Consider the following 26598-nt stretch of genomic DNA (forward strand, 5'->3'; position numbering starts at 1 on the left):
TTAATACAGATGTATTATGCAATTGTACTAATACAGATTTAATACAGGTGTATTATACAAGTTATTAATACAGATCTATTAGCGGGTTTAATGCAGGTGTATTATACAGGTGTATGATACAGGTTTAATAAATATGTATTAATGCAGGTTTAATATAGGTGTACATCAATGATCTAGATGAAGGAACTGAGGGCATTGTGGCTAAGTTTGCAGATGATACAAAGATAGGTGGAGGGACAGGTAGACTGCAGGGAGGCTGCAGAAGGACTTGGACAGGTTAGGAGAGTGGGGCAAAGAAGGGGCAGGTGGAATACAATGTGGAAAAGTGTGAGGTTATGCACTTTGGAAGGAGGAATGGAGGCATAGACTATTTTCTAAATGGGGAGAGAATTCAGAAATCGGAAGTGCAAAAGGGACTTGGGAGTCTTCGTTCAGGATTCTCTTAAGGTTAACCTGCAGGTTGAGTCGGTAGTTAGGTAGACAAATGCAATGTTAGCATTCATTTCGCGAGGGCTCGAATACAAAAACAGCGATGTATTGCTGAGGCTTTATAAGGCTCTGGTCAGACCCCATTTGGAGTATTGTGAGCAATTTTGGGCCCCGTATCTAAGGAAGGATGTGCTGGCCTTGGAGAGGATCCAGAGGAGGTTCACAAGAATGATCCCAGGAATGAAAAGCTTGATGTACGAGGAGCATCTGAGGGCTCTGGGTCTGTACTCTGGTAATTATAGACCAGTGAGTCTTACTTCTGTTGTGGGCAAAGTTTTGGACAGGATTATAAGAGATAGGATTTATCATCTAGAAAGGAATAATTTGATTAGGGATAGTCAACACGGTTTTGTGAAGGGTAGGTCGTGCCTCACAAACCTTATCGAGTTCTTTGAGAAGGTGACCAAAGGGGTGGATGAGGGTAAAGCGGTTGATGTGGTGTATATGGATTTCAGTAAAGCGTTTGATAAGGTTCCCCATGGTAAGCTATTGCAGAAAATACGGACACATGGGATTGAGGGTGATTTAGTGGTTTGGATCAGGAATCGGCTAGCTGTAAGAAGACAGAGGGTGGTGGTTGATGGGAAATGTTCATCCTGGAGTTCAGTTACTAGTGGTGTACCGCAAGGATCTGTTTTGGGGCCACCACTGTTTGTTATTTTTATAAATGACCTGGATGAGGGCGTAGAAGGATGGGTTAGTAAATTTGCAGATGACACTAAAGTCGGTGGATATGTGGACAGTGCAGAAGGTTGTTGCAGGTTACAGAGGAACATAGATAAGCTGCAGAGCTGGGCTGAGAGGTGGCAAATGGAGTTTAATGCGGAAAAGTGTGAGGTGATTCACTTTGGAAGGAGTAACAGGATTACAGAGTACTGGGCTAATGGTAAGAATATCTTACTGTGTTTACCCCAGTCCAACGCCGGCATCTCCACATCATGACTAATGGTAAGATACTTGGTAGTGTGGATGAGCAGAGAGATCCCTGAAAGTTGGCACTCAGGTTGATAGGGATTGAGTTTCGGAGCCAGGAGGTCATGTTGCAGCTGTACAAAACTCTGGTGCGGCCGCACTTGGAGTATTGCGTACAGTTCTGGTCGCCGCATTATAGGAAGGATGTGGAAGCATTGGAAAGGGTGCAGGGGAGATTTACCAGGATGTTGCCTGGTATGGTGGGAAGGTCTTATGAGGAAAGGCTGAGGGACTTGAGGTTGTTTTCGTTAGAGAGAAGAAGGATAAGAGGTGACTTAATAGAGGCATACAAGATGATCAGAGGATTAGATAGGGTGGATAATGAGAGCCTTTTTCCTCGGATGGTATTGGCTAGCACGAGGAGACATAGCTTTAAATTGAGGGCTGATAGATATAGGACAGATGTTAGAGGTAGGTTCTTTACTCAGAGAGTAGTAAGGGCGTGGAATGCCCTGCCTGCAGCAGTAGTGGACTCGCCAACATTAAGGGCATTTAAATGGTCATTGGATAAACATATGGATGATATTGGAATAGTGTAGGTTAGATGGGCTTTAGATTGGTTTCACAGGTCAGCGCAACATCGAGGGCCGAAGGGCCTGTACTGTGCTGTAATGTTCTGTGTTCTGTGTGTTCTGTGTACTCGGTGGAGTTTAGAAGGATGAGGGGGGATCTCATTGAAACTTACAGGATACTGAAAGGCCTGGATAGAGTGGACGTGGGGAAGATGTTTCCATTAGTGGGAGAGACCAGGACCCGAGGGCACAGCCTCAGAGTGAAGAGACAACACTTTAGAACCGAGATGAGGAGGAATTTCTTCACTCAGAGGGTGGTGAATCTGTGGAATTCATTGCCACAGAGGGCTGTGGAGGCTGGGTCATTGAGTGTATTTAAGACAGAGATAAATAGGTTCTTGATTGGTGAAGGCATCCAAGGTTACGGGGAAAAGGCGGGAGAATGGGGTTGAGAAACTTATCAGCCATGATTGAATAGCGGAGCAGACTCGATGGGCCGAGTGGCCTAATTCTGCTGCTATATCCTATGGTCTTATGGTCACACTGAGTCCAATTTGAAACCTAATGCTGATCAAGGCTGAACCAGACTGCTAGCAATCTTATGAACATATGGAATAGGAACAGAGGAGGCCATTCAGCCCCTCAACCCTGCTTCACCAGTCAATAAGATCTCTCTGTGTTCCAGATACCCATCATACCCGATAACCTGTGATTTCTAAGAATCTATACCCTCTGTCTTATAAATAACCTGTGGCCCGGTCTCCAGCATCTTCTGAGGCAGAGAGTTCCAAAGTCATACAACCCTTAGAGAGAAAAAAAGTTCTCCTCATGCCTGTTCCCTAAGGGCAACCCCCAATTTCTGAGCTCTGGACTCACCCAGAAGAGGAAATATCCACCTTCTCAAGACGATTCAGGATCTTATCGAGTTCAATCAAGTTACCCCTCACTCTCCTAAACTCGTGTGGAAGCGAGCCCAGTCTGCCTAACCTTTCCTTATAAGACAATCTGTTCCTTGCAGGTATCAATCTCATAAACAAAGAACAAAGAAGATTACAGCACAGGAACAGGCCCTTCGGCCCTCCAAGCCTGCACCGACCATGCTGCCCGACTTAACTAAAACCCCCTACGCTTCCGGGGACCATATCCCTCTATTCCCATCCTATTCATATATTTGTCAAGATGCCCCTTAAAAGTCACTACCGTACCCGCTTCCACTACCTCCCCCGGCAATGAGTTCCAGGCACCCACCACCCTCTGTATAAAAAGTCTGCCTCGTACATCTCCATTAAACCTTGCCCCTCGCACCTTAAACCTGTGCCCCCTAGTAATTGACCCTGGGAAAAAGCTTCTGACTTTCCACTCTGTCCATGCCTCTCATAATCTTGTAGGCTTCTATCAGGTCGCCCCTCAACCTCCGTTGCTCCAGTAAGAACAAACCAAGTTTCTCCAACCTCTCCTCATACCTAATGCCCTCCATACCAGGCAACATCCTGGTAAATCTTTTCTGTACCCTCTCCAAAGCCTCCACATCTTTCTGGTAGTGTGGCGACCAGAATTGAACACTATATTCCTAGTGCGGCCTAACTAAGGTTCTATAAAGCTGCAACATGACTTGCCAATTTTTAAACTCAATACCCCGGCCGATGAAGGCAAGCATCCTCTGAACCGCCTCCAATGCATTTACATCCTAAATAAGGAGAGCAAAATTGCACACAGTATTTGAGATGTGGTCTCCCCAAGGCCTTGGAAGCAGAACATTCTTATTTGACCCCAAGATAAGTTTCCACATATCCTCCCTATCTCAAAGATCTCATATTTTCACCTCAGTTTCCTAGCTCCGCTCTGTCACAGCCTATCTGCTTTTGAAACCTTCATCCACAACCTTGGCATTCCCAGGTTGGACTATTCAATGCTCCGGTGACTGATATCCCACCCTCAGGAAACTTCAGTTCCGCAGACTCTGCTACCCCCCATGGCCTAACATCCCGAGGCCTTGTTCATCGTGACCGGTGACTTCAACCAGGCCAAGCTCAAGAGTGTCCTACCAAGATACCATCAACACGTCTCCTGTCCCACCAGAGGCCCAAACATCCTATACAAGCATCAAACATGCCTACCGCTCAATCCCCCCTCCCCACATTGGGAAATCAGACCAGCTCCTGCTCCCGGCTTACAAGCAGAAACTGAAAGGGGAGAATGCGATAAAGTCGTGCAATGTTGGTCTAATGCAATGGATGATCTCCAGTGGGACTGCTTCAAGTTAGTGGAGGTCAATATTCAAGAACTCAGTGGCCAACCTAAATAAGTACGTCACTACAGCAACAGACTTCATTAGTAAATGCGTAGCAGACTGTGTGCCAAAGAAGCTAATCCAAGTGTTTCCCAACCAGAAACCATGGATGAACAGGGACATCCACTGCCTAACTGAAGTCTAGGTCTGAGGCTTTCAAGTCAGGTGGCCCTGACCTATACAAGAAATCCAGATATGATCTACAGAGATCCATCAGAGATGCCAAGAGATAATACCAGCCCAAGCTAGAATCCCAGGCTCACCATACAAACACCCATTGGTGTTGCAAGGTCTACACGTTATAACAAGCTACAAGATGGTGACGAGTAGAATCGCCGGCAACAATGTACCCCCCGATGAGCTCAAAGCATTCAATTCAGTTCAATAACACTGAGTCCCATTCCTCCATCACCTCTGCGCTCATTGACTTAATTTAGTTCTCTTTCCAACAACACCTCAATTTTGAAATTCACGTCCTTCTTTCAGCACTCCTCCCTGCTCTCACCCACTCTGTCTCCTCCTCCAGAACCATCCCTCTGCTTAGCTGGTTCAATTTCAAATTTTGTTTGATAACGATTATGGGAAGCGCCTTGGGATATTTTGCTACATTAAAGATGTTACACTTTAGGAGCGGTATGGTGGCACAGTGGTTAGCACTGCTGCCTCACAGCGCCAGGGACTCGGGTTCAATTCCCAGCTTGGGTCACTGCCTATGCATAGTCTGCACGTTCTCCCCGTGTCTGCATGGGTTTCCTCCGGGTGCTCCAGTTTCCTCCCATAGTCCAAAAGACGTGCTGGTTAGGGTGCATTGGCCATGCTAAATCCTCCCTCAGTGTACCCGAACAGGCGCTGGAGTGTGGAGACTAGGGGATTTTCACAGTAACTTCATTGCAGTGTTAATGTAAGCATACTTGTGACACTAATAAATAAACTTCAAACTTAAATTCAAGTTCTTCTTGTTGTCTGTCATGAAAAGCAATAACTGTGAAATATCCTGTTCGGAAGTTTGGTGGGGGGCGCTGTGGGGGCTGGTGGAGAGCGTGTCCTGCAGGGATTGCAGTGGAGTGGGGTTAATAAGCTGAGTTATAGTGTTTACATCCCCAGTTATCATACACCTTGCAGCGACAAGTTTAAAAACAGCAGTTATGGTGTAGCTGGTGAGGCCACACCTGGAGTACTGTGTACAGTTTTGGTCTCCTTGCTTGAGAAAGGATATACTGGCACTGGAGGGGGTGCAGAGGAGATTCACTAGGTTGATTCTGGAGTTGAGAGAGTTGGCTTACAATGAGAGACTGAGTAGACTGGGGCTATACTCATTGGAATTCAGAAGAATGAGGGGAGATCTTATAGAAACATATACAATTATGAAAGGAATAGATAAGATAGAAGCAGGGAAGTTGCTTCCACTGGCGGGTGAAACCAGAACTAGGGGGTATAGCCTCAAAATAAGCGGGATTTAGGACTGAGTTGAGAAGGAATTTCTTCACCCAAAGGGTTGTGAATCTGTGGAATTCTCTGCCCAGTGAAGCAGTTGAGGCTACCTCATTGAATGTTTTTAAGCCAAAGATAGAGTTTTGAACAGTAAAGGAATTAAGGGTTATGGTGAGCGGGTGGGTAAGTGGAGCTGAGTCCACGAAAAGATCAGCCATGATCTGATTGAATGGCGGAGCAGGCTCGAGGGGCCAGATGGCCAACTCCTGCTCCTAGTTCTTATGTTAACAATGCTGTGGATATGACCTCTCCATAGCCAGAGTTGCCCTGGAGAGGCTATTGCAAGGCCCAACCTTTAAATCATTTGTGTAACTGGAGAATTTGAAATGTTTCCAGAGAGGGGGGTTTGTGGGGGGGCGGGGTTTGTGGGGGGGCGGGGCGGAGAATAGGTATGTGGGAGCTTCATACCTGTAGCCTCTCCTTCCCCGCTGTGCTCCCCTTCTTCATATGTGTTCAGGAAGTCGGCAAACGCCTCCCCGTTTGCCTTTAGTGTTTTGTACGAGCCCACCTCAGACACTTCACCGTCCACCAGGACCACAATCTCATCCACCTGAGGCAGGAAGGTCACCCCATGCGTCACAAGAACTCGAGTCTGTTTGAAAACATGAATTGTCGGAGAGTCAGAGAATAAATGGAACTTCACACGGAAACAGGACAGACCAGAGGCAGTATTTATCCTGCACACAAACTTCCTGTCATTCCTCCTCATCTCAACCCCTCAATGTGGCCGATCCCTGCTTCTGGTTTCGATGTTTCTCTCCTCCTGTCCCATCCTCTCCAATGTGTTTATCTGCCTTTCCCTGAAATGTATCTCCACTGTTCACCTTAACACTCCCTGCTTTAGTCAGAAAGAATGTACAGAAAATTACATTCCTACGGAGATTTCATGAACCCAACACATCTCAAAACCTTTCCAGTCAATGAAGATGAATGTTTTTTTATTTATTCATGGGACATGGGCATCGCCGGCTGGCCAGCATTTATTGCCCATCCTTAGTTGCCTGAGGGCTGTTGAGAGTCAACCACACTGTTGTGGCTCTGGAGTCACATGTAGGCCAGACCAGGTAAGGAGGGCAGATTTCCTTCCCTAAAGGACATTAGTGACCCAGATGGGTTTTTCCGACAATCGGCAATGGTTTCATGGTCATCAATAGATTCTTAATTCCAGATATATTTTATTGAATTCAAATTCCACCATCTGCCGTGGTGGGATTCGAATCCAGGTCCCCAGAGCATTAGCTGAGTTTCTGGGGATTAATAGTCCAGCGAGAAAACCACGAGGCCATCGCCTCTCCAGAGTAAGAAATATGGCAGCCAATTTACACACAACAACCTCCCACACTCAGCAATGTGATAATAACCACACAGTCTGTCTTTGTGATGGTAACTGAGGGAGAAATATCGGGCAGGATTCTCCAGTCCTCTCCGTGGCGGGACTCATTGCAAGCGAGAACGGAAAATTTGGCATTCCAGCGAAAACTCCATTCACTTCCAACGGCCCAAAGAAACCAGCCGCAAGTGAGGGCAGGAGAGTTTGGCCATTGTTCCGGATACTGCAGGGACTCCAACCCTCCATGAAAATAGCATCATGGAATATTTTTTCACAATTTCAGACAGCACTCCCTCAGCACTGACCCTCTGACAGTGCGGCACTCCCTCAGCACTGACCCTCTGACAGTGCGGCACTCCTTCAGTACTGACCCTCTGACAGTGCGGCATTCCCTCAGTACTGACCCTCTGACAGTGCGGCACTCCTTCAGTACTGACCCTCTGACAGCGCTCTGTAGTTGAGATATAGTCTGTATCTAACCCCGTGCTGTACCTGCCCTGGGAATGTTTGATGGGGACAGTGTAGAGGGAGCTTTACTCTGTATCTAACCCCGTGCTGTACCTGTCCTGGGAATGTTTGATGGGGACAGTGTGGAGGGAGCAGAGATCCGCCTCTCACCTTGTCCTTTAACAGTCCATTTGGTCCAATAACTTTCTGAAAGATGTGCTTTCCCACATGGGCATCCACAGCAGAGAGAGGGTCATCCAGAATGATAATTTCGGCTGTACTGTAAGCTGCTCGGGCCAAGCTGACTCGCTGCTTTTGTCCACCGCTTAGGTTAATACCCTGGAAAAGAAAATCAGCAAATCAACCAACTCCACAAAGCAAGTAGCCATTTGGCCCATCATGCACGTGCTGGCTCCGTGAATAGTTGCATTTAATTCAACGGCCCCGTTTGTTTTGTCCTGAAGGTGACATCACAAACTTCCTTGTCCTCCAGGACTTTTTTTCTCCCTTTCCAAATTATTTCTTGAATCCAATTCGACCCACTTTTCAGATATGGCATTCCAGGTCCCAGCAAGTCCGGGATATCCACCCACTTACCAACGGGAATAATTTATCAAAGTCTCATCATTGGGCTGAGCACCAAATCCTCCGTCCTCACTTGCAGTACGGTGCGACCTGAATGGCTGTAGAATTCCGGTTAGTATCTGTGGCAGTGAAGTGTTGCAATCTCTCGGTCATGCAGTGATGGGTCAGCGTAAATCACTCTTGGTTCTAGAATAGAATTGAAACTGCATCCTCCGAGGTGACAGCCCCGTCTCCGAGAGTCACCAACACCTTATCCAGTGAACACCATCGTATGGGGGGGGTCACCTCAGCAGACTCTGTAAATATCCTGGATTAGTAAGACCGAGTATATTCGCCACACAGCCGAGGTTTCACACCATAACCATCAGTAAAAGGGAAATGAAAATTGGAATACATCTCTGAAAAAAAGGCATCTGGCTCCCAGCCCAATTTGAACATTTCCATTTAGTCTTTAATAAAAAAAATATTGCGGATGCTGGAAAATTGCTGGACAACAGGAAATGCCGGAAAATCTCAGCGGGTCTGGCAGCGCCTGTGGAGAGAGAAACAGAGTCAAAGGGCGGCATCTTACGGCCGTGCTCGCCCCGAAACTGGAAATTCCTGCCCAAGGTCATTGGACCTTTCCATTGTCCGCCCCTCGCCTGCTCCAATTCCCATGCCGGGCAGAATGGGAAAATTCATCCCAATGTTTTGGGTCCAATGCGATTCTTCATCAATTTGACTCAGAAGAGTTTCTCTCTCCACAGATGTCGCCAGATTTGCGGAGAATTTCCCATTTCCCCTTTCTCCGGTACCTTTTCCCCAATCTCCGTCTGGTCCCCGGCTGGCAGGAGCTCCAGGTCTGCTAGAAGAGCGCAGGCCTCCAGGACTTGCTGATATCGAGATTCCTCCCGTTTCGAACCAAACAGAATGTTGTCCTGGAGGGTATTGTTTTGGATCCAGGCTTGTTGAGGTACGTAGGCAAATGAACCCTAAAAGCGCACAGTCAACAGGAGAAAGATGGGGTGAGAAAAGGCACGGTTTTTCACGTCTTGCTGATATTAACATTGGGCTGCATGTTCAGGAGCAGTTCAGACAGATTAATCCATCCATCTCCTGACCTTGTCCCTCATTCATCTCCTCCTCCCTGGTGAATCCTGAATCAATACCTTACTTTGTGAATTCTTCAACTAAGTTCCAATTCATATCCCTATTCCAACCAAGATTTAATTTGACAAGGAATTAAATCATTGAACGAATGACATGACACTAGGAAGTTCTGAAGAACAAAGGGATTTTGGCGTGTTTGTGTCCAGGTCTCTGAAGGTGGAAGGGTATATTAGTAGGGTGGTGGAAAAGCATTTTGGGACACTTGCCTTTCTCAATCAAGGCACAGATTACAAAAACAGGGAAGTCATGTTGGAGTTGTATCAAACTTTGGTGAGGTCACAACTAGAGTACTGTGTGCACTTCTGTTTACAGAACTGGGCGTGCAGGTCCACAGTTCCCTTAAAGGGTAACACAGGTGGCCAAGGTGATTAAGAAGGCATATGGCATGCTTGCCTTCATCAGCCGGGGCACTGAGTACAAGAGTTGGGAAATCATGTTGCAGCTATATAAAACCTTGGTTAGGCCGCATTTAGAGTATTGTGTGCAGTTCTGGTCACCACACCACCAGAAGGACCCGGAAGATTTGGAGAGAGTGTAAAGAAGGTTCACCAGAATGTTGCCTGGTCTCGAGGGTGTTGACTATGAGGAGAGGTTGAATAAACTCGGATTGTTTTCACTGGAAAGACGGAGGCTGAGAGGAGACCTGATAGAGATCTATAAAATTATGAGAAGCACAGACAGGGTGGATAGTCAGAGGCTTTTTCCCAGGGTGGAAGTATCAATTACAAGGGGGCACAGGTTCAAGGTGAGAGGGGAAAGTTTAAGGGAGATGTGTGGAGGACGTTTTGCCAACTCTTGTACTCAGTGCCCCGGCTGAAGAAAGCAAGCATGCCATATGCCTTCTTAATCACCTTGGCCACCATGTTGCCCTTTAAGGGAACTGGATCTGCATGCCCAGAACTGCGACCAGAACTGCAGAGAGCGGTGGGTGCCTGGAATGCACTGCCAGAGGAGTGGGGGAAGCAGGCACATTCGCAGCATTTAAGAGACACCTGGATGGGTACAAGAATAGAGGGATATGGACCGAGTAAGGGCAGAAGGTTGTTAGTTTAGTTCGGGCATCATGATCGGCACAGGTTTGGAGGGCTGAAGGGCCTGTTCCTGTGCCGTACTTTTCTTTGTTCTTTGTTCACATTATAGGAAGGATGTGATTGCACTGGAAGGAATGCAGAGGAGATTCACCAGGATGCTGCCTGGGATACAGCACATGTTTAATGTGCTGTATCCCAGATGGAATGTTTAAGTTATAAAGAGAGGTTGGATAAGTTTGTGTTGTTTTTGTTGGAGCAGAGAGGACTGAGGGGCGACCTGATTGAGGTGTTCAGGATTATGAGGGGCATGGACGGGGTGATAAGGAGCAGCTGTTCCCTTTAGTTAAAAGGTCAGTCACGAGGGGACATAGGTTCAAGGTGAGGGGTGGGAGGTTTAGGGGGGATTTGAGGGAAAACCTTTTTACCCAGAGGGTGGTGACAGTCTGGAATGCGCTGCCTGGAAGGGGATAGAGGCGGGATGCCTCACATCCTTTAAAAAGTATCTGGATGAGCACTTGGCACATCATAACATTCAGGGCTATGGGCCAAGTGCTGGTAAATGGGATTAGGTGGAAGGTCAGGTGTTTCTTGTGTGTTGGTGCAGACTCGATGGGCTGAAGGGCCTCTTTAGCACTGTATGATTCTAAGATGACATTGTGTAGCAGGATCTGCACCTCATTGTACACTCACACATAACCTCCTTGTGCAAATTGTCTACTTAAGAAGCTCGATAAGGAAGGCAGCCCACCCGATCAGCATCTCATCCGCTACCTTAAACATTCATTCCCACCACCACTGACGCACAGTGGCAGCCGTGTGTACCATCGACAAGATGCACTGCAGCAACTCACCAAGGTTCCTTAGACAGCACCTTCCAAACCCATGACCACTTCCACCTCAAAGGACAAGGGCAGCAGACATATGGGAACACCGCCACCTGCAGGTTCACCTCCAAGCCACTCGCCATCCTGACTTGGAAATACAGTATGTGGAGATGCCGGCGTTGGACTGGGGTGAACACAGTAAGAGTTTTAACAACACCAGGTTAAAGTCCAACAGGTTTATTTGGTAGCAAATGCCATTCGCTTTCGGAGCCCTGCTCCTTCGTCAGATAGATATCCACTCCATCTGACGAAGGAGCAGGGCTCCGAAAGCTAATGGCATTTGCTACCAAATAAACCTGTTGGACTTTAACCTGGTGTTGTTAAAACTCTTACTTGGAAATACATTGCCGTTCCTTCACTGTCGCTGACAGGGTCAAAACCCTGGAACTCCCTCCCTAACAGCACTGTGGGTGTACCTACACCACATGGACTGCAGCTCATCACCACCTTCTCAAGGGGCAATTAGGGATGAACAGTGACTCCCACATTCCATGAATGAATAAAATAAAGACACAAGCTTTGACCTTTGCCCTTTCGGCTGGCAGAGCTTTGGGCAGTGTGACAGTTACAGTTCCTACACGGGTAAGCGGAGATACCCACCGCACTTCCACTGAAACCTGGGCAAACAGAATGGAAAACTCCAAGGAAATTGTCAGCAAGAATCATTCCTCCCCTAAGGACATAGCAGAGATGCACCGATTCCGCGGCTGGTGTATTTCAGTACCTTGATGTTTATGAATCCTTTGATATTCTCCATTTCCCCCAGTAATGCAGATATCAACGAGGATTTGCCACTTCCCACACTCCCCACCACTGCCACCAGGCTGCCTGCTTTGATATCTAACGTAACACTGGAGGAAAAAAAACACAGATTAATATCGCAAACGGCAGTCAGGAAATGCTGAGACAGCGAGGTGATCAGTGATCAGGAAGCTCCTTGGGTCTTGGTCTCAGAGGGCAGGACCTTGGCCTCCAACTCAGAACATCCTGGGATCAATTCCCACTCTAGAGACGTGAGCACAAACTCAAAGCTGACACGCCTGGCGCAGCACCAACAGGGTGCTACACTGTCAGGGGAGCAGTCATTCAGACCAGGTGCTGAAACGTAGCCCCACCAGCTTTCTCACATAGCTGTGAACAATCCTGTAGCCTCTATCCATGGAAAAGCAGTGGAGTTTTCCACGAGGGTTGGGGAGGAGGTGGAAGCAGGGTTCCTGTTCCGATAACCCGTGACATCCCCTTTGGGATGTGTGAACACCAGGTTCAAACTCTACTGCCAGTACTGGCACGCTGCTCGGTCGGGCACCTGGGCAAAACGCCAGGGAACAGCCACCAAAACTCACAGAGAATCAAAGAATCCATACAGTGCAGAAGGAGGCCATTCGGCCCATCAAGCCTGCTCCACCCAGGCCCTATTCCCACAACCCCACATACTTACCCTCCTAGTCCCCTTTGACACCAAGGGGCAATTTAGCATGACCAATCAACCTAACCCACACATCTTTGGAGTGTGGGAGGAAACCGAAGCTCCTGGAGGAAACCCACCCAGACACGGGGAGAACGTGCAAAGTCCACACAGACAGTGACCCGAGGCTGGAATTGAACCCGGGTCCCTGACGCTCTGAGACAGCAGTGCTAACCACTGTGCCGCCGTGCCACCCTGCTCACCGGCCCCCTTTCCATCTCTTCTCAACAAAATTTATTGCAACAATAGGATAACCTTAGAACCCCCAGTAACGCCCAGCTTTAACACTTTCAGCATGTCAGCAATGAGACACATGACGTAGCCACACAAACCTTACTCACTTCTTAATGGTGGGACTTTCATCTTTATTCCAGGAAAAGGTGGCATCTGAGAAGCTTACTGCAGACTCTGGTGACAGGACATTGAAAAGTTATTCCTTACGGAACAAACAAATATCAATTTATTTGCACTGTCTGATCGTGTACAATATGCAGAATCATAGAACGATACAGCACAGAAGGCCATTCAGTCCATCAAATTGTACCGACAATCCCCCTCCCCTTCTCTTTCCCTGACAATTTTTCCCTTCAAAAGTTTAGGGGAGATGGTGGCATTGTGCCCATGTTACTAGACTATTAGTCTAGAGGCTCAGGCTAATGATCTGGGGGATATGGATTCAAATCCCACCACAGCAGCTGGTGGAATTTAAATTCAATTAATAAAATCTGGAATTGAAAGCTAATCTCAGTAATGGTGACCCTGAAAGTATTATCAAATGTAGAAAAACCCATCTGATTCACTGATGTCCTTTAGGGAAGGAAATCTGCTGCCCTTACCCGGTCTGGCCTACATGTGACTCCAGAGCCACAGCAATGTGGTTGACTCTTAATTGCCCTCTGAAATGGCCGAGCGAGACTCTCAGTTTCAAAGGCAACAAGGGATGGGCAATAAATGCTGGCCAGCCAGCGATGCTGATGTCCAACGAATAATAAAAATAAATCCTTCATGATTTTGAACACCTCTCTGAATTATTAAGAGTGATGCATTCTCTACCAACCAATCAGCACCCTCATCTCACACAATATAAATTGTTGTTTCCTTTACAATTTGGTATTCTTGTTAATTGTCCTGATGAGTACAAGACGGAAAGCTTCGACAATGTGTGTCTTTTTGCAGCAATCCTCAAGTTCTGTGCTACCAATATATCAATATGATATATAAATATAAGTTGTCAAAAATTGAGGGTGACTTCATGTGGTTTAAAGTAACCATGGTTTTATTGCTAATGAATAAACCTACACCACATGGACTGCAGCTCATCACCACCTTCTCAAGCAATTAGGGACGAACAGCAACTACCACATTCCATGAATTAATAAAATGTCGAGGCGGGAAGCTAAGCCAATTGAGTGAAAGTGCGCATATCCCGGGTTGGGGAGGATCCTCAGTGGTGTATTTACACTAACAGGGTCAGACACAATAACTATGCAACTGTACAACTCTCCTCCCCGGCTCCAACTGAGGATCCTGCCCAACCCGGAATACACCCACTTTCACTCAATTGGCTTACCTTCCCGCTTCGACGCTCCATAGGGTCCAGCCCGATCACATGGCCCTCAGGGAACGCTCCCTTAAAGGGGCCACGCTACCACATAAATATAAATAACCAGTGGAATATTCCAACACAGACCATGGCCTTGATACATCAGCAGTAACTAAAGTACTCCTAGATTTCTCTCACCCAACGTACCATAGCTGGGATCCTGTTGGATTGCTGAGGTGTCGAGGTTGTCACCTCCTAGGAACCTTTCCAGACGTCTGCAGGAAACTCCGGCCTACAGATGGAAGAAATAATAACTCGAGTAACCAAATGACATGTGTTGGATTAAAGGAATATTGGTAACTTCTTACAAAGCTTTCGGAACATTTCCCATTGATCAGTGTACTCTTCCTAGTGACGATGCTGGAGGGGTCAGTCTCGGTTCAGTGGGTAGGAATCTCTCTGTCGCAGGAATCGATCTGAATCAGAATATCTCTGTTCTCTGGCCTTTATTCTGAGTCTGTGACCCTCATTTTTTGAATCCATTTATAGGAAGTGGGTGTCGTTGGCTCGACCAGCACTGATTGCCCATCCCTAATTGCCCACGAGAATGAAATGCATCAGTTCAGAATGGCAGCTCACTACCACCTTTTCAAGGGCAACTAGGGATGGGCAACAAATGCTATCCTTGCCGGTGATGCCTATGTCCTAGAAATGATTTTTTTAAAATGAGGATCACAGACTCAGAATAAGGACCAGTTAGAACTGAGATAAGGAGTCTCTTAAATGGTTGTGAATCGTTGGAATTCTGTACCGCAGTCAGCTGTGGATGAGTATGTTCAAAGCTGTGGTCTGTAGATTTTTGGACATTAATGGAACGACAGGATTGGACAGAAAAATGGAGTTGGGGTCAAAGATGGGTCATGAACATATCGAATGAAAAAGCATGTTCAGAGGAACAGATGACCTCCTCCAGTCTTATACAAAGAACAAAGAAAAGTACAACACAGAAGCAGGCCCTTCGACCCTCCAAGCCTGTCTAAACTAAAACAGTATGCACTTACGGAGTCCGTATCCTTTCATTCACATCCTATTCATGTATTTATCTAGATGCCCCTTAAATGCCGCTTTCGTACCTGCTCCCACCACCTCCCCGGGCAGTGCGTTCCAGACATTCACCACCCTCTGTGTAAAACACTTGCCTCGCAAATCTCCTCTAAACTTTTCCCCACGTAACTTAAACCTATGTCCCCTATTCTTCGTGTTCCCTGAGTCAGAAGGTTACAGATTAAATCCCATGTGATGATACAGTGCCTTTATGAAATATATTTCTATCATGTTTCGGGTAAGGAGTATGTTTAGAATTCAAATCTGTTGTGCAAGGTGCTGATTTGTCCAGCAAAACCTTTAACTTGATAGCATAGGATAAGTACTCATTTTAGAACTGGAGTGTTTGTTTTAAGCTGAGCTGACACCTTTGTGTTTACTCAGGTTTCCCCTGGGGTTTCAGAGTACAGTTTTGATTAGGCTGATTGACAGAGACAGAGTCATGTGCACAATGGGAGGAGCTAAAATTGCAGGGAAAACATAGTTTCTTTTTCATTTTTAAAACAAGTGATTACTGCCTGGTTCTGAAAGAAGCAAGATGTGTGTCTCTCTCTCCAGAGGTGTTCCGAAAGCTCTAGGGCTGTTAACCTGAGGCAGACAAGTGAGCCTGTGCTTTGCTGACTAATTTTAAAGAGGAGGTTTAAGCCTATAAGAGGAATATTGCTTGAATTGGAACTCAGAGTTGGGTGAACAGTTAAGAATTGTATCTTTTCATGTTTCAGCATTATTAAGATGCTAAATGTTTAGCTAATTTCATTTGTTATAGTTAAACTGTCTTGTTAAATAAAGTTTGTTTTGATAAAAGCTTCCCTAGTTCAGTAGAATCGCACCTGGAGTGCTCCAGTTTCCTCCCACATTCCGAAAGACGTGCTGGTTCGGTGCATTGGCCATGCTAAATTCTCCCTCAGTGTACTTGAACAAGCAACAGAGTGTGGCGACTAAGGGATTTTCACAGTAACTTCATTGCAGTGTTAACATAAGCCTACTTGTGACATTAATAAATAAACTAAAACTGAAGTCTATCCTCTCATTAATAGTAAAATAGAAAATTGTTGGCTGTATTCTGACTTCATAATTTATCCTGGGGTTTCTGATCTGATATCCTAGTACCCACCCCAGGGACTCACCCCATCATTCAGATTGACACTCCAGTGCAGTACCGAGGTAGTGTCGTAGTGTCAGAGGTGCTGTCTTTTGGATGAGTCCTGTTTGCCCTCTAAGATAGTGGAAGACATGAAGAAGTTTGTGGCTTCAAGAGAAGAGCAGAAGGAAGTAAAAATGCGAAGAGAAAAAGGTCATTACCAGGAGGTTTCTGGAAAGATAGGAACAGGAGGAGGCCATTCAGCCCCTCAAACCTGTCCTACCATTCAATAACAACATGGCTAATCTCTGAGCTAAATCCATGTACTTATGATTTCTCCATAACCTTCAACATCTTTGATTAACAGAAATATACCAAACTGAAAACTAGTAACCGATCTGGCATCAATGCCAGTTGTGGAAGAATGTTCAAATTTTGACCGTCCTTTGTGTGTACAAGTGTTTCTTAATTTCACAACTTGAATCTTTAGTCTATGCCTCTTAAGCTATAAACTTTCAAATTAGCTAAAATAGTTTCTCTCTGTCTACCCTATCTGTTCTCCCAATACCCATCCATTGACTCTGTCTACACTTCCCGCTGCCTCGGCAAAGCAGCCAGCATAATTAAGGACCCCACACACCCCGGACATTCTCTCTTCCACCTTCCTCCGTTGGGAAAAAGATATAAAAGTCTGAGGTCACATACCAACCAACTCAAGAACAGCTTCTTCCCTGCTGCCATCAGACTTTTGAATGGACTTACCTCGCATTAAGTTGATCTTTCTCTACACCTTAGCTATGACTGTAACATTACATTCTGCACTCTCTCCTTTCCGTCTCTATGAATGGTATGCTTTGTCTGTATAACGCGCAAGAAACAATACTTTTCACTGTATACTAATACATGTGACAATAATAAATCAAATCAAAATTAAACTTTGATAAAATCACCCCTGAGCTTTCTAAATTAAAGAAATACACCTTTAGTTTGTGTAACCGTTATGTAGGATATATAGAACAGGCCATTCAGCCTCACCAGCCCATGCTGTTGTTTATGCCCCACTCGAGCCTCCTCCCATCTTTGCTGATTTAAATCTTTCGTCGTGACCCTTCTCCATCATTCACTGTTCTAGTTTCCTATAGTTTTCCTGTCTCTTCTCTTAATTTAACTCTTCGAGTCCAGGTATCATTCTGCTAAATCTACGGTGCACTCCCTCCAAGGTCAATATATCCTTTCTAAGGTGTGATATCTGTAACTCCAGGCATGGCCCAACCAGCTGAAACACGATGGCTCCCACCCTGGATTCTAGTCCTGGCAACATACAAATCAGCATTCCCTTCGCCTCGTGATTCTGCATGTTTGTGACATTTGAATGATATTGTGTACCTGGACCCACTGTTCCCAACTTTTCACCTTTTGGGGTGTACAGTACCCTGTTCAATTCATTTGTTTGTAGGTCCAAAGTGAATAGGCTAACACTGAAATTGACTTGCCACGGGTCTTACCTGGACCATTGAGGAGATAAGCAAGGGTACCATCATCAGAGGAAATCTCATAATGTTGAAGAGTGAGATGGAGGTAAAAGCTTTCTCGGCACTGAGAACATTGTTCGGATCCACAGCGAGATAGACAGCGAAACTGGCTAGAGTCACCTACACAATATGAGGGAAAGAACACCGGTACTCAGAATGACAGGAATTCCTCACTTCGTGCCTTAAAAGTCCGACTCCACGTGAAACAATGATAAGCAAATAATTTTCCCAGAGCAATTCATATATAAATTGGAGTTAGATCCCCAGTGAGTCATTCCCCCCGACCCGAAACCCCAGTGAGTCTTCCTCCCCCTCTTGAATCCCCAGTGAATCTGGGGATTAAAGTTGCTCAGGTAGAGTCATAGAGGTTTACAACATGGAGATAGGCCCTTCAGCCCAACTTGTCCATGCCGCACCGTTTTTATCACTAAACTAATCCCAATTGCCCACGTTTGGCCCATATCCCTCTACACTCATAAAAAGCATTTGGATAAGTACATGGATGGGAAAGGACACTCTTTAAAAATTGGTCAGCTCTCCTAATGTCTTCTTAATGTCCCTACTATACTCCTTATGTCCCTCTGACTGTGCGGCCAAATTCCCCTCCAACTCGATTTTCAGGTTTGCTGACGACACCACCGTAGTGGGTCGGATCTCAAACAATGACGAGACAGAGTACAGGAATGAGATAGGGAATCTGGTGAACTGGTGCGGCAACAATAATCTCTCCCTCAATGTCAACAAAACGAAGGAGACTGTCATCGACTTCAGGAAGCATAAAGGAGAACATATCCCTGTCTACATCAACGGGGACAAAGTAGAAAGGGTCGAGAGCTTCAAGTTTTTAGGTGTCCAGATCACCAACAACCTGTTCCGGTCTCCCCATGCTGACACTATAGTTAAGAAAGCCCACCGGCACCTCTACTTAGAAGACTAAGGAAATTTTGCATGTCAGCAACGACTCTCACCAACTTTTACAGATGCATCATAGAAAGCATTCTTTCTGGTTGTATCACAGCTTGGTTTGGCTCCTGCTCTGCCCAAGACCGCAAGAAACTACAAAAGGTCGTGAGTGTAGCCCAATCCATCACGCAAACCAGCCTCCCATCCATCTACACTTCCCGCTGCCTCAGCAAAGCAGCCAGCATAATTAAGGACCCCACATACCCCGGACATTCTCTCTTCCACCTTCTTCCTTCGGGAAAAAGATACAAAAGTCTGAGGTCACGTACCAACCAACTCAAGATCAGCTTCTTCCCTGCTGCTGTCAGACTTTTGAATGGACTTACCTTGCATTAAGTTGATCTTTCTTTACACTCTAGCTATGACTGTAACACTACATTCTGCACACTCTCCTTTCTTTCTCTATGAATGGTATGCTTTGTCTGTTTAGAGCGCAAGAAACAATACTTTTCACTATGTTAATACATGTGACAACAATAAATCAAATCAAACCTATGGCTCAGTGTCAAATCACACTCCTGTAAAGCACCTGGAGATGTTTTTACAACATTAAAGGCGTTATATAAATGCAAGTTGTTGCTGATGACAAACCTCGCACACAGAGATTCCCAAAGCAAGAAAACTGAATGCAATCATCATCGGAATACCTACCATAAACGGTGTACAAGTAACAAGGAAAATAGCAGCAGCCACCAGATATGAAGATTTCTTCATCACTTTTAACTCTTTCTCCCTTATTCCGAGGATCTGCTCTTCAAACGATGTCTCCCAAGCATAAAACTTCATAACCTTCAAAAAAAAACAACAGCCTTTAGCAAGACAGCTCGGTGACCCCCGCTTCTCTCGATTGGCTCTTCATAGAAACTCATCTGGTCACCTGATGAATGAAAGAAATAAGGTTTAAGAAATTTTCCATTTATTTAGCGTTTCCCACAGCCAAGAACCTTTTGTTTTAAATGCAGTCATGGTTGTAATGTAGGAAAACCAGCTGCTAATTTTCACACAGCAAGATCCCACAAACAACAATGTAATAATGACCAGATAATCTGATCATGCAATGCTGACTCAGATGTGAATATTGGCCAAGACAGCAGGGCGAGCTCTTCTACTGCCCTTCATCAAAATGCCGTGGGGTCATCTATATTCACCCAAGCAGGTAGATGGAGTCTCTGTTTGATCTGAAGGATGGTGTCGCTGATAGGGCAGCACTCCCTCTGTGTTTCACCGGAGCATCAGCCCTGAATTTTGTACTCAAACCCTGGAGTGAGACTTGAACCCAAAACCTTGTGACTCTGAGGAAAGTGTGCTATCCACTGTGCCACACAGACCGATTGTGCTGCCCCTTGTTATTGCACCAGTGATATGCTGAATGGTTCACTGAGCTTTTCCTCCTAATCACTGGGCTGTTTGATTTGCTGAGAAATGAGCTTTATGCTTCAAAGATATGCAGAGATGATACACCAGCTTGTGAGTGTGTAACAGGACTTTGATTCAATGCTTTGAAACATCTCTTCTCTCACCTTTACAGCCATTTGCTCCAGTTCTGGTTGTTTTTCTAAATGACCACACTCAGGCTGAACTAATAATACACAGTGAGCAGTCAACAGACACGCATAATCAAATTCCGAACAATTGAACACTACACTCATTGCAGCATTGACAGAGGATCATGTTTGAGCCTCTCAGTTGCTGTTCAGTAAAGAAGACACAAGCTCTGTTTCTTTATAAAAATACCACACACAATTCTCCCTCAACAAACAGTATCACCTGTGGCCCCTTTATATATCAGTGACTTCTACTGAATAATTGTCATCAAACTAGGACTTAATTGGAAGGTCTGTTAACCCATCCCTAACAGATCAGAACTTACACCAGTGTGTAAGCTGCCTGATTAGGTGGATATGAAGGAACTCATCATCATATTCGAAATAGAACAAGGAGTTCTGGCAATCAGTGCACCTTCCACCAAGCAATACCAAAAGCAGCCTGACTTCCAATCATTTACCATTGGTTATGTTCCGGTATATTGTTATCCCTTTGTGGATAACGTCCCGTGATTTGCAATGAGGCAAGGGTGCTCGTCTCTGAGCTTGAGATAGGTTTTGCTGAGATTTCTCTGGGGTGGCTTTCCCTTCTTTCGCTGTGCGGTGATCTGCCGCTGATCACCACGCTCTCCACAGGGGATGGCCAGTGTGGAACTGCGGTGATTTTGCAAAATTTGTTTACATCAAAAGCAAACCAAAAATGGGGGCCGTTATACTCTGGCCTTCCTACCGTGGCGTCAGGTGGTGAGCCATTGGCGGATGGCCGGGATCTTCTGGCCCTGCTGCTGTCAATGGGATTTCCCATTGACTCCACCCCGTGCCACCGGGAAACCCGCGGTGAGGATGTGCCATCGGTGGTACCGGATGATCCCACAGAGTGCAGAAAAGATTTACTAGGATGCTACCAGGACTTGATGGTTTGAGTTATAAGGAGAGGCTGGATAGACTGGGACTTTTTTCTCTGGAGTGTAGGAGGCTGAGGGGTGATCTTGTAGAGGTCTATAAAATAATGAGAGGCACAGATCAGCTAGAAAGTCAATATCTTTTCCCAAAGGTAGGAGAGACTAAAACTAGAGGGCATAGGTTTGTGGTGAGAGGGGAGAGATACAAAAATGTCCAGAGGGGCAATTTTTTCACACAGAGGGTGGTGAGTGTCTGGAATGAGCTGCCAGAGGCAGTAGTAGAGGTGGGTACAATTTTGTCTTTTAAAAAGCATTTAGACAGTTACATGGGTAAGATGGGTATAGAGGGATATGGGCCAAATGTGGGCAATTGGGATTAGCTTCTGGGTTTAAAAAAAAGGGCGACATGGGCAAGTTGGGCCGAAGGGCCTGTTTCCATGCTGTAAACCTCTATGACTCTATGACTATGACATGAACAGCCAGAAAGTCCTGGATGGGACACATGTACAGGGTTAGAAGCTAAAATATTCTGAAGAAATCTTTATTCAAAATTTTGTTTAAAAATTAGTTTTTAAAACCTGCTAATTAATCATTTACCAACACTCCGGGACACCAAAAATACTTCTTCAATTCAGTTCATCAAATGTTAATAATCATTTCACCATTAAAACCCAGTTACTCTCGATTGAACAAGGTGTAGCGGGGAATTTTCCCAATCCGCCTTCCACGGGAATTGTAGCGGGCGGGGGGGGGTGGGCCACGCAAAGGTCCATTGACCTCGGGCGAGATTTTCCGGTTTTGAGGTGAGTGCAGCCGGAAAATCCCACCCCTTATGATCTATTGGGTTTCAAACTGTGATGTGAGATTGGGAAAGTCGGAGTTCCCACGGACATCAATGATTGCTGGATCTGGGAGGAAGCCTGTGAGTGACAGACCACAAGAATTCCGTGATGAACTCCGCATGTCCAGATATTAAGGTCAGTTTCAGAGGGGTAACAATTGCAAACACTGATAATTGATCAACAAAACCCCCCAACCTCCCCCACCCCCACCCCCACTTCCCCCACAGCCACAGAATCCAGCCCATAGATCTCCTACACTTCAAAAGGAGGCCATTTGGCCCATCGAATCTGCATCGACCACAATCCCACCCAGACCCTATTCCTATAACTCTACTTATTTGCCCTACTAACCCCCTGACACTAAGGGGCAATTTATCCTGGCCAATCAACCTAACCCGCTCATCTTTGGACTGTGGGAGGAAACCGGAGCACCCGGAGGAGACCCACGCAGACACGGGGAGAATATGCAGACTCCACACAGACAGTGACCCAAGCCGGAATTGAACCCGGGTCCCTGGCGTTGTGAGGCAGCAGCGCCAACCGCTGTGCCACTGTGATAACCCATGATATTCACATTTTCCTAAATGACTGTCAGCAATTGCCCAGTGAGTAGAATTCCCATATCTGAGCCAATGGGTCTTGGGTTCAAATCCCACTCGACTTGGGCACAAGATCTAGGCTGACGATCCCAGTGCTGTACTGAGGGAGTGCTGCATTGCTGTCGGTGCCATCTTTCAGATGAGACATTTAACCGAGACACCATCAGGTGTGCAGAAAAAAATCCCAGGATCAGTATTTGGAAGAAGATCGGGGGAATTCTCCCTCAGTATCCGGGTCAATATTTATTCCTCAGTCAACATTTCTCAGCAAAAAAATGATCTGTTTTGTTTTGTTTATCAGATTTCTGTCTGTGAAAACTTGCTGTGCATAATTCCACCAGACATTCCTACAACATTGACTGCTCTCCAGAATACTGCATTGGCAGGAAAGCCCTTTGAGATTGGTATGAATGTGTCAGCAGGTCCAAAACCCCCAGCATTTCAGAAGTATTTTCACAGGATGTGAATCCCAATAACCAGATTAGCTGTTGTAGACAAACCAAAAGAAATACATTGTCCTACTAATAGGAAACACTTTGGATGGACTTTTCTACCATTCAGGGAAGACATACAAATGTTAATGTTAGAATGAACCGAGGGCACAGACAGCCAAATATACCAAGAGTATATTCAGAGGAAGCAATGATATAATTGGCAATGTCTTTGTGGAAGCAGCCTGTAAGCCGGTTCTAGCTAGCAGACCAGAAGCAAGAGTGCAGAAAACCTTTGTGGAGGCAGTTAAAACCCATATCCTTGCTGAAGCAAGAAGAGACGCTCCCCAGAATAGCATCAATCCTATACAGTGTGGTAACTATAAACTGATCTTTACTTATACATCTGTTGGATTGGATGTTGTTTGGGAAGAGGGAAGTCCTAAAACAGTTCCGATCTTGTAAATGTACTTTGGATCCAAATTTTAATTTCCACTTAAATTGAGTGGGTGTGTTTAATAGCTTTGTACATAACTGTCTTACATCATTCTGGTCCTCGTATATGTGTCTTTTCTTTATTGTAACAAATAGTCTTTAATAAGTGCTATACTAAGTAAGGGCAAAGTCACTGTAGTCCCAGATGGGTGGTACAGTGGTTAGCACTGCTGCCTCACAGTGCCAGGGACCCGGGTTCGATTCCTAGCTTGGGTCACTGTCTGTGTGGAGTTTTCACATTCTCCCCATGTCTGCGTGGGTTTCCTCCGGGTGCTCCGGTTTCCTCCCACAGTCCAAAGATGTGCGGGTTAGGTGGACTGGCCATTCCAAATTGCCCCTTAGTGTCAGGGGGACTAGTTAGGGTAAATGCAAGGGGTTATAGGGATAGGGGCTGGGTGGGGTTGTGGTCAGTGCAGACTCGATGGGCCGAATGGCCTCCTTCTGCACTGTAGGATTCTATGATTCTATGACCGTAGGCTGTTTTCCCCTTTGAGTGGGTGATGATTTAACCTGAGGGTCACCACATCTCAGATGCAAGGTTAAGAAGGTGGTCATGAATAACCTCACCCGGTACAGGAATTGAACCCACTCTGTTGAGTCACTCCACATCACAAACCAATCTTCCAGCCAACTGAGCTAGCCGTTATGCAGCAACTGGGCTAGTTGTTCTCACTGGATATCACTCGTGACTTCCTACACCACTCCTGTAGACAAAACTACACATCACCACAAACCAATGATTCCAAGTTGGGACACCCTTGCAGATAACATCAGCCAGGGTTGATGACAAGATTCCCTGAGGTTGTGAAAGCTGCTATAGAGGTGCAATATCTTTCTCTCTATAACTCAGTTAGATCAACTCAAAAGCTATTTGTTAAAGACAAGCTTAACTCCTTCACACTTCCAAAATTAGAAGATTGATGGATACAAGGAAATAATCATGTGGATTAAATGTTGTGTATGTTCAGTGTTAACACTGAGCATCGCAGTGAGGCACATACATAGAAACATGGAAACATAGAAACTAGAAGCAGGAGGAGGCTATTCAGCCCTTCCAGCCTGCTCCGCCATTCATTATGATCATGGCTGATCATCAAATTCAATATCCTGATCCCTCCTTCCCCCCCATATCCCTCGATCCCTTTAGCCCCAAGAGCTATAGCTAATTTCTTCTTGAAATCAGACAATGTTTTGGCCTCAACTACTTTCTGTAGTAGTGAATTTCACACATTCACCACCCTCTGGGTGAAGAAATTTCTCCTCACCTCAGTTCTAAAAGGTTTACCCCTTATCCTCAAACTATGACCCCTAGTTCTGGACTCCCCAACACCAGGGAATCTGGGCTCCTTAGCAATTAATGTCCCAGACCCTCTTGCTCTCATTCACCCATCTACCAACTCCAATACTAGCCCATTCATTCTCATGTTCCAATCAGAGCTTACCTTTATTCCATTCAGAATTTCATTCATTAATTTCATCCTATGGTCCTTGTGTTTCATGTTTTCCATCTGTTAAAATGAAAAGACAAGTTAATATGTGTATTGCAGTGAGTAATTGTTTTCAAAGCCTCCCCCAGCTTATCATAGAATCCCTACAGTTCAGAAGGAGGCCATTTGGCCCATCGAGCCTGCACTGACAACAATCCCACCCAGGTCCTATCTCTGCAACCCCACATATTTACCTTCCAGTTCCCCCTGACACCTAGGGTTAATTTAGCATGGCCAATCAATCTAACCCACACATCTTTGGAGTGTGGGAGGAAACCGGAGCACCCGGAGGAAACCCACACAGACATGGGGGGAATGTACAAACTGCACACAGACAGTGACCCAAGCCGGGAATCGAACCCGGGTCCCTGGCGCTGTGAGGGATTAGAAGTGTTTCTTTTCATGTTTTGAGATTGTTTGATGGTTAAGGGTTAAACTGCTTCATTTTGTTGGAGTTATACTTAAACTGTTATGAATAAATCTCGTTTTGATGTAAAGATCCCTAATTTGTCAGTGCAATTACTCCTGGAGTTAGCTATCCTATCCTCACATTTATGCCAAAATAAAAAATTGGTGGGGTCCACTCTGGCTTCCTAATATACCTTGGTGTTCTGGTCTGGCTCCCTAACAGGTAGTACAGAACTGAAGTAATGCTGGAAAAAGTGAGATTTTGGAATTGTGCCTGTTTCAGCTAAACAAAAACAATGATAACCATTCACTGATTCATTCCACAGGGCAATGCCTTGACCAATCAGAGTCAAGCTGCCTGGTTTAAATTTTTAATAATACTTGGCAGTTAGCTGTCAGTCACCATCAACTGGTGCATTCACCATGCCAACACGTCTACCAATCAGAATTCACTTGCTCACCAATTAGCACTCTCTTCTATAAAGATTGCCCAGACATTGCTATTTTTGTGATTGTCCTGATCAGTGCAAGGTGAAAAGCTTCAACAAAATGTTTCTTTTTTCAGCAATACTCAAATTATATTTCTGCTCTTGTTTACTCTCAGCTTTTATTGAGGTTTTAAATGTACAGTTCAAAAATAGGCCATTTTGCCCAACAGCTCCACGCTGGCATTTATACTCCATGCTGGCCGCCTACCCCTCCACCCCATCTCTCACCCAAACAGCAGCTGCGATTGGCGCAGTCATGCCTGCCGCCAGTGAGTTTCTAGCCCATGTTGTGGTAGGGCACTCCAGTGTCACACTGAGGGATTCAATACTACACATCTCACTGCAACACTGCAAAAAGAGCCGGCCATGTTAATGCCCAGGGTAACATCGATCATTCAACCAACTCCGGAACAACAGATCCAGTTAGCCACTCAGCCATAGAACAGGAGCTGCCCCTGAGGAAATGTGGCGTAGCGGTCATGCCACTGGGTTAATGATTCAGAGGCCCAGGCTAATGTTTTGCGGACACAGGTT

General features: G+C 45.7%; 1 protein-coding gene across 1 annotated transcript in view; it reads right to left on the reverse strand.

The window, feature by feature from the left end:
* The window catches only part of abcc2 (ATP binding cassette subfamily C member 2), a 109805-nt gene that overhangs the window by 36625 nt on the left and 46582 nt on the right, over positions 1-26598 (reverse strand). Inside the window, exons 11-19 of the mRNA XM_078223078.1 lie at positions 25124-25189; positions 19520-19657; positions 17879-18025; positions 14396-14480; positions 12987-13053; positions 11905-12031; positions 8911-9087; positions 7703-7870; positions 6163-6346 (exon numbers count right to left, since the gene is read on the reverse strand). Coding sequence (XP_078079204.1) covers positions 6163-6346; positions 7703-7870; positions 8911-9087; positions 11905-12031; positions 12987-13053; positions 14396-14480; positions 17879-18025; positions 19520-19657; positions 25124-25189 — 1159 coding nt within the window. The remainder of the gene's footprint in view (positions 1-6162; positions 6347-7702; positions 7871-8910; positions 9088-11904; positions 12032-12986; positions 13054-14395; positions 14481-17878; positions 18026-19519; positions 19658-25123; positions 25190-26598) is intronic.

The sequence above is a fragment of the Mustelus asterias genome, chromosome 11 (assembly GCF_964213995.1).
Source record: "Mustelus asterias chromosome 11, sMusAst1.hap1.1, whole genome shotgun sequence".
Lineage (NCBI taxonomy): Eukaryota > Metazoa > Chordata > Chondrichthyes > Carcharhiniformes > Triakidae > Mustelus > Mustelus asterias.